Source organism: Salmo salar, chromosome ssa11 (genome assembly GCF_905237065.1).
Source record: "Salmo salar chromosome ssa11, Ssal_v3.1, whole genome shotgun sequence".
In the NCBI taxonomy this organism is placed as follows: domain Eukaryota; kingdom Metazoa; phylum Chordata; class Actinopteri; order Salmoniformes; family Salmonidae; genus Salmo; species Salmo salar.
In genome coordinates, this window is record NC_059452.1 from 27,963,183 (window position 1) to 27,971,036 (window position 7,854).

Here is a 7,854-nt window from a genome sequence, read left to right on the forward strand (position 1 = left end):
TTGTCATTATGGGGTATTGTGTGCAGAATGCAATGTACATTTAATTATAACAAACATACTGATATACTGTCTGTAAATACTCATGTTAAATAAAACGCAAGTTTTGTAGTAATCAGTGAGGTTCCCTAGACCATATTTCCAGAAGACATAACTGTGTCCTTCCATGTATGTCACAGAGACGATCAAGTTGAACACTGATGCTACACAGGCCACTACCTGCATCCCCAGACAGGCCTTCGGCTGAGAAAAGAGGGAGAAGAAGATGTCACGACTTCCGCCGAAGTCGGTTCCTCTCCATGCTCGGGCGGCGTTCGGCGGTCGACGTCACTGGTTTTCTAGCCATCGCCGATCCACCTTTCATTTTCCATTTGTTTTGTCTTGTTTTCCCGCACACCTGGTTTACATTCCCTCATGTCACGTCCTGACCAGAAAAAGGGGTTATTTGTCATTGTAGTTTGGTCAGGGCGTGGCAGAGGGTGTTTGTTTTTTGTGTTTCGGTGTTTTTGGGTTTAGGTTCTTTGTTATCTATTTCTATGTTTATATCTAGTTTTCTATTTCTATGTTGGGTTTTTGGCAAGGACTTCAAATTAAAGGCAGCTGGTTGTCGTTGTCTCTAATTGGAGGCCATATTTAGTTGTGTTTGTTTCACTTGTGTTTTGTGGGTGGTTGTTTTCCTGTATAGCCTGTGTTGCCTTACGGAACTGTTCCGTCATTTTTTTGTGTATATAACCCTATGTTCCCCCCATGTCTGTGTGTGGAATTGTTTGTTGTAAGTGTTTTATGTATTTAGACTGGTTTGCGATGGGTTATTTCAACCTATATTTTGCTGTTCTGGGTGCAGTTTGTTTTTTGCATCATTAAAGTGCTCTGGCTGTTACCCATTTCTGCTCTCCTGCGCCTGACTTCCCTGCAGCCAGTTATGCACCGCTTACAGAAGAGAGGAGAGCAAAGAAGAGGAGAGGAGAAGAAATGCCACTGGTACAGTATATCTCACTTTTTTTCTCAAATAACTTGTACACTTACAAATTGCATAACTTACAGTGGGAAAATGGAGATTCTGTGCAGCTATGGCCAAACTACCAGCTATGATCACCTGTAGAGAGAACAACAGTAAGAGACATGTGAACCTCAGACTCAACACTCTTTAAATTGCTTGTCATTTAACATCAATGAAGTGAATAGAGGGGGAACATGTATGGTGGGCACTCACAAACACTGATCTAGAACCAACATGCTCAAGCCGTTGGTGAAAATGACAATGACAGAACTGATATATAACACACTGAGGGCAATCTGAGTCACCTGAGGGGGGAGGAGAGGGGGGTGAAGTAAAATTAACTACAGATTATTATGAATAACATTTTATAGATTATAATACATTATAGTGACATTTAAATGGATTGCCAGACCACACTTCATTTATTTGCTCAGGATGTTTTACTCCCAGTGCTTTGGGTTGAGGCTCCAGGTACTTCTGTTTTTGGTGAGGATTCCTCTGAAATGTCACTGCGACAAGTGGACCCTCTGCGCCGTGCATGGCCTCTTCATCTGAAAAGATCATTCGGATAACTGTCGAGCAATAGACTGCTGAACCTACTGCAATGTTTTTTTGGGAACAGCATATTGAGACGATTTCTGTTCACATGCAGATGTTCTGGTATGAGATTGGGTTTATTTTTAAAGCAAACATGCAGATCAGAGTCCAGATTGTCTTGTTTTTACTAACCACGAAATGCAATTATCTTTGTTTTACCTGCCATAACTGTTGGATGTTATTAAGATCTCTGAAACCTTCGATAATCTTTAAAATAGTCTACTTTTGACTTCCTTGACGAAATTCATAACAAAACCACCAACGCCCCTAAACTCTTTGTGTGCCCCGTTATTTTTTATCCAAACCCGCCCCCTTCTTGTCAGAGGAATTTGACCCCTCTAGGCCCACACACTCCTCCCCCTTAACTGTTAGATTTCCTCAGTGCAGGGCAGGAAATTCTAACTGATGGTTTTGACTTGAAAATTGTCTGTGTTCAAAATGACACCCTAAGTAGTGCATTATATAGGAAAAAGGGTAACATTTTGGATGAAGATGGCACCCCAAGCAATGTTCTATATAGGGTACGGTGCCATTTGAGATGCAGCCTGTATCAATCTAATGAGGCAGGTTGATAGGAGTCAGTCAAGTTGTAGAACCTACTCATAAAGAAACTACAGTCAACTGGTGCTCTAGGTTTATTTTCCTTAACTCCATGATCATCCACCAACACATTATTTCTCTAAGGGGAGACATTAAATGAAGGTCCTGTAACTTCCTCTACAGCTGTCGACACACTGGAAGAGCAAAGTTTCAGACAAGCCTCAGAAAACCAGGAAGTCAAGTCTTACCTATCTATCTATTTTGCTCTTTGGATTGAACAAATAAAAGCTAATATCCTAAACAACAACATGTCAACTATTGTCCATCAATCCTATTACCTTGTTTTTATGTTTAGTTTTACCAGGTAATGTATTTCAAAACATTTAAGGCAGGAAATTGTTCAGGATGTGTGACAGAAAACATGCAGGGTTTTGCACACCCCAGCTCTTAGATCATTGCGCTGGGTTTATGTTATTCTGATTAAGCACAAAAATGACTGCCTGTATAGTAGCAGGAGAGTTAAAGTAGCATGTTAGGAGAATTAAACATTACTCCGCTCTCTCCACTGGCTTCCAGTTGATGCTCGCATCCGCTACAAGACCATGGTGATTGCCTACGGAGCTGTGAAGGGAACGGCACCTCCATACCTTCAGGCTCTGATCAGGCCCTACACCCAAACAAGGGCACTGCGTTCATCCACCTCTGGCCTGCTGGCCCCCCTACCTCTGAGGAAGCACAGTTCCCGCTCAGCCCAGTCAAAACTGTTCGCTGCTCTGGCACCCCAATGGTGGAACAAGCTCCCTCACGACGCCAGGACAGCGGAGTCAATCACCACCTTCCGGAGACACCTGAAACCCCACCTCTTTAAGGAATACCTAGGATAGGATAAAGTAATCCTTCTAACCCCCCCCTTAAAAGATTTAGATGCACTATTGTAAAGTGGTTGTTCCACTGGATATCATAAGGTGAATGCACCAATTTGTAAGTCGCTCTGGATAAGAGCGTCTGCTAAATGACTTAAATGTAAATGTAAATGTAATTAAATTAGCAGGTTAGGAGAATTAGGTTAAGGCTTGGAAAAAGGTTAGGCTTAGCTAAAATGCTGTACTCTCGCCACAACTGTAGAAGCCATCAGTTCTGAGAAACCATCAGTGTCACCACACCTGGAGCTGCTTGTGGATTTGACAGGTCTGAAACGCTTCCCCCTCCGACACTGTCAAAACACCACATATACTGGTGTCGGCTAACGTGAATCTGATTGAATCGAGCCCTCATCCATATAATCACTGTAATGTGTCTGTTTATTCATCTCTTGGATTTCATTCAGCTCTTTAGGCTTTGTATAAGACTTTGTAGCTGTACCCTTGCCCCTGTACCTCTTACCTCTAACCCTTATTCATAACACTATAGTTATCCATTTACCATTACTCTAAATCTACCATCTACAAATGGATTAGGAGAAATGGGCACTTAATCTCTAGCAGAATTGTAGTTCTCTGTTAGCCGAAAAGGGGCGGCATTGTAATATAAATTGAACCTCTGATCTAGGATCAGGTCCCCCCTGTCAGTGTAATCTGATATTCATTATGATCTAAAAGGCAAAACTGATCCTAGACCATTACTCCTACTCTGAGTTGCTTTATGAATGTGGGAATCAACTCCAACCCCCTGGTGTTGAAAACACCATGCTCTAACCCACACAGCCGCTGAGTCGGTTGTAAAACCAATGGGTATATTTTATTAGTGAATTGTAAGCCATTTATAAACCCTCCATTTATCAACTTTTTAACAATTGCTTGTGGAGATATTGACCAAAAGGAGGAAGACCCAGGAAATATAACAAGAACACTAACAGAACAATAGGGTTCCTGCACCTGCTAGGACCCCTAATAACATGTAACTCACGTTAGGCTACATCATGTCACACAGTTTTTAATTACATAAAGAAATCCATCAGCGTGACTTACACTGAGTACACAAAACATTATGAACACCTGTTCATTCCATGACATAGGTTGGCCAGGTTAATCCAGGTGAAAGCAATGATCCCTTATTGATATCACTTTTTAAATCCACTTAAGTCAGTGTAAATGAAGGGAAGGAGACAGGTTCAAGAAGGATTTTTAAGCCTTGAGACAATTGAGACATGTATGTGTACCGTTCAGAGAGTGAATGGGCACCGGTTTGTCTCAAGAACTGCTGCGCTGCTGGGTTTTTCACACTAAATTGTTTCCCGTGTGTATCAAGAATGGTCCACCATCTAAAGGACATCCAGCCAACTTTACACAACTGTGGGAAGCACAGTGTTCTTAATGTTTTGTGCACTCATTGTATGTGTAGACATATAGGCCTACAATATTTTTGTTGATGGAAGAATAACACATGTTTTTGCTGGTTGGTTAGTAGGGTTGGATCTCTTGTCTTGATTGGTCCTCACACAGAATCTTTCCTCATTGCTGAGCAGGAGGGACTTGGAGTGTGATCACCGTCTGGAAGAGAGAACACACATACTCAATTAAGAGATTATAACTGTCATGTTAAAACAACATTCAATCACTGATGATAATTCAGATGACCTGTTCGGTATCTGGTCAAATACAATATTTGAAACGATGAGAAAAGGCCACTCAGCTCATTCTAGACACACCACAAGCATAGTATTGGTTGGCCTCCAACCGAACTTTGCATTTCAAGGTGATGTCTGTTCTAGGAAGGCATGGACTGCATGGGACTAGAAATTAGCCTTTGCATTTACAACTCACTCACTGGATCCTTTTCTTTCCCTTTATGTTCCCATCATAAGCCAAATCATGATAATTCTGTGATAAAACCCCAGTTTAGACTGGCTAACTGGCCAATGGATCCGTCTGGCATTTGCCAGAATTGACCTATGGCCAGTCCGTTTCTGATTCTAGAGGTTCCATTTCTACATTGACTCACCATTCGTTGTCCCGGGGAGCAGCAATTGACCACCTTGCAACAGTAGGCAGCCAGCGTGACAGAGATAGCGATGAGAGCAGTATGTATCAGGACCAACTCAGCAAAGTAATGTTTAGTAGAATCCTGTTGACAAGAATTGGAGCAATGTGTACTTTGTTTAATGTTTTTTCCTATTGTATGACATATTTGCCTCTTTACACATTTGATAAGTAATATTTGCTTGTAACATTTGATAGGACATTCTCAATCTCAGCCCACTTTAACATCTAATATGAGCATCCCAGTTTGAACATCCTCTTTCTCCATATCCATTTACATTGAAATATTTACAACACATACTGACATATTGTCTGTACATACTCACAGTGAATGAATAGCAAGTATGGTTGTGATCAGTGCTGTTGATTTCAACGTATTCCCAGCAGCCATAACCATATCTGTGTCCAGCCGTGTATGACACAGAGACGATCAAGTTGAACACTGATGCTACACAGGCCACTACCTGCATCCCCAGACAGGCCTTCAGCTGAGACAGAGGGGGGAGAAGAGAGCAGCTGAGAGCAGAAGAAATGCCACTGATACAGTATATCTCACTTGTTTTCTCAAAGAACATGTACGCCTACAAATTGCAAAACTTACAGTGGGAAGATGGAGATTCTGTGCAGCTATGGCCAAACTACCAGCTATGATCACCTGTAGAGAATACAACAGTAAAAGTCACGTCAAACTCATAGTCTCAACACTCAACTCTTTCATTTGCTTGTCTTTTAATATGAATCAAGTGAGTGCAGGGGGCACATGTATGGTGGTCACTCACAAACACTGATCCAATCACATGTGTTAAATCTTCAACCAACATGCTCATGCTGTTGGTGAACATGACAATGACAGAACTTATATAGAACACACTGAGGGCAATCTGAGTCACCTGAGGAGAGGAACAGAGCGAGGTAAAGTAAAATGAGCTACAGATTAAATAACATTAAATAACATTTCATAGATCATATGGATTGTCAGACTACACAGACTACACTTCATTTATTTGCTCAGGATGATTTACCCCCAATGCTTTGGGTTGAGACTCCAGGTACTTCTGTTTTTGGTGAGGAGTTCTCTGAAAAGTCACTGCGACAAGGGGACCCTCTGCACTGGGCACGGCCTCTTCATCTGAAAAAAACATTTGAGTAAACAGTCTTGCAATAGACTGTTGAACCTACTGTAATACAATCCAATTGATTGAATAGATTTAAATGTTCTTTGGGAAGAGCATATTGCACAGATTGCTGTTGACATGCAAAAGTTCAGATGCAAAAGTTCTTAACTGTTAGATTTCCTCAGTGCAGGACAATACATTCTAACTGATGTTTTTTACTGGCAAATCGTTGTGTTCAAAATGTAATACAATCCAATTGACTGAATAGATTTAAATGTTCTTTGGGAAGAGCATATTGCACAGATTGCTGTTGACATGCAAAAGTTGACATGCAAAAGTTCTTAACTGTTAGATTTCCTCAGTGCAAGACAATACGCTCTAAATTATGTTTTTTACTGGCAAATCGTTGTGTTCAAAATGACACCGTAAGACATGTCAGAGGAAGGCCCCAAAAATACTGTTTGTTTTTAATGCAAACATGCAGATCAGAGTCCAGATTGTCTTGTTTTTACTAACCATGAAATGCAATGATATTTGTTTTACCTGCCATAACTGTTGGATGTAATTAAGATCTCTGAAACCTTCGATAATCTTTAAAGAAGTATACTTTTGACTTCCTTGACGAAATTCATAACAAAACCACCAACGCCCCTAAACTCTTTGTGTGCCCCGTTATTTTTTATCCAATCCCGCCCCCTTCTTGTCAGAGGAATTTGACCCCTCTCTAGGCCCACACACTCCTCCCCCTTAACTGTTAGATTTCCTCAGTGCAGGGCAGAATATTCTAACTGATGGTTTTGACTCGAAAATTGTTGTAGACTATGTCCGTGTTCAAAATGACACCCTAAGTAGTGCACTTTATGGGGAAAAGGTTGCCATTTCAGATGCAAATGGCACCCTAAGGGGCCATATAAACCTCCTGTGGGACAAATTCGGCCCACGGGCCACCAGGGGTAGGGTGCCATTTCAGACTGTAAGCTATAGTGAGCTACGATTGGTAAATTGGTCTGCGATATCACAGAGTATTTGCATAATGTTCCCATGTCATGTTCGCATCGCCCAACGGTCCCCCCGCCCACTTTGCTTCTCATCGATTTTCTTCCATTGAAAATGAATGGCTTCTGTTGTTTCACCGCCGGTCATCGGCCCGAACGGACATGGACCATTTACACTAGCTTAGATTTGACTTACACTCCAATTACATTACGTGAGGTGTACATTTCATTCGACTGTAAGGCTTTTCACAAGTTGAATCGTGGTCATATGATCTGACTGTTATTTATTTGATTGAAAGATATGCATATGTTCATTCAAAAGCATTGACAGTGTGTAGTTTGATTTAAAGCTTGCTTCTTTTAAGACTTCCACCCACATAGGTCAGAAGTGAAGACCTTTTCAGTATGCCACTGGGTTGTTGTGGAGGGGCACGCTCCTTGATAAGTGCTTTATAAATGCAAATAAATTAAACATTAACACAAATCATGCCATCAGCTAACACAGCAAGTGAAATCACTGCAACACTTAAGAGCTGCAGTCAGTTTCAGAATGGGTGGCAAGAAATAAGTTAGTCCTTAATGTTTAGAAAACTAAAAGCATTGTATTTGTGGCAAATCATTCACTAAACTCT

General features: G+C 41.2%; 1 protein-coding gene and 1 long non-coding RNA gene across 3 annotated transcripts; both read right to left on the reverse strand.

Moving 5' to 3' along the window:
* Positions 1–511: 511 nt before the first annotated feature.
* LOC123725148 (uncharacterized) lies at positions 512–1,903 on the reverse strand. Its single transcript, XR_006757544.1, has 3 exons — positions 1,754–1,903; positions 1,211–1,548; positions 512–1,093 (listed from the first exon to the last, which is right to left on the reverse strand). It is a non-coding gene; the product is annotated as an uncharacterized lncRNA (long non-coding RNA).
* A 1,949-nt stretch (positions 1,904–3,852) lies between these two features.
* LOC106562388 (uncharacterized) lies at positions 3,853–6,924 on the reverse strand. 2 transcript variants are annotated; one of them, XM_014127252.2, is made up of 7 exons: positions 6,771–6,924; positions 6,135–6,241; positions 5,892–6,002; positions 5,714–5,767; positions 5,439–5,600; positions 5,075–5,197; positions 3,853–4,623 (listed from the first exon to the last, which is right to left on the reverse strand). In XM_014127252.2, the coding sequence occupies exons 1-7, from the start codon at positions 6,775–6,777 to the stop codon at positions 4,585–4,587; spliced, it is 603 nt and encodes a 200-aa protein (XP_013982727.1). In that variant the 5' UTR covers positions 6,778–6,924; the 3' UTR covers positions 3,853–4,584. The 2 variants fall into 2 exon arrangements, with proteins under 2 accessions (XP_013982727.1, XP_013982726.1); XM_014127251.2 differs by having other exon boundaries at positions 6,744–6,908.
* Positions 6,925–7,854: the final 930 nt, after the last annotated feature.

Bases quoted from the DNA above. Each gene is read 5' to 3' on its own strand.
- LOC106562388 (XM_014127251.2), bottom strand. From the start codon at position 6,777: ATGGCAGGTAAAACAAATATCATTGCATTTCATG. The intron at 5,198-5,438 runs GTGAGTATGTAC...TCTTGTCAACAG, and splicing joins ATACTTGCTATTCATTCACT to GATTCTACTAAACATTACTT. The intron at 4,624-5,074 runs GTGAGTCAATGT...TCTCTCTTCCAG, and splicing joins GCTCCCCGGGACAACGAATG to ACGGTGATCACACTCCAAGT.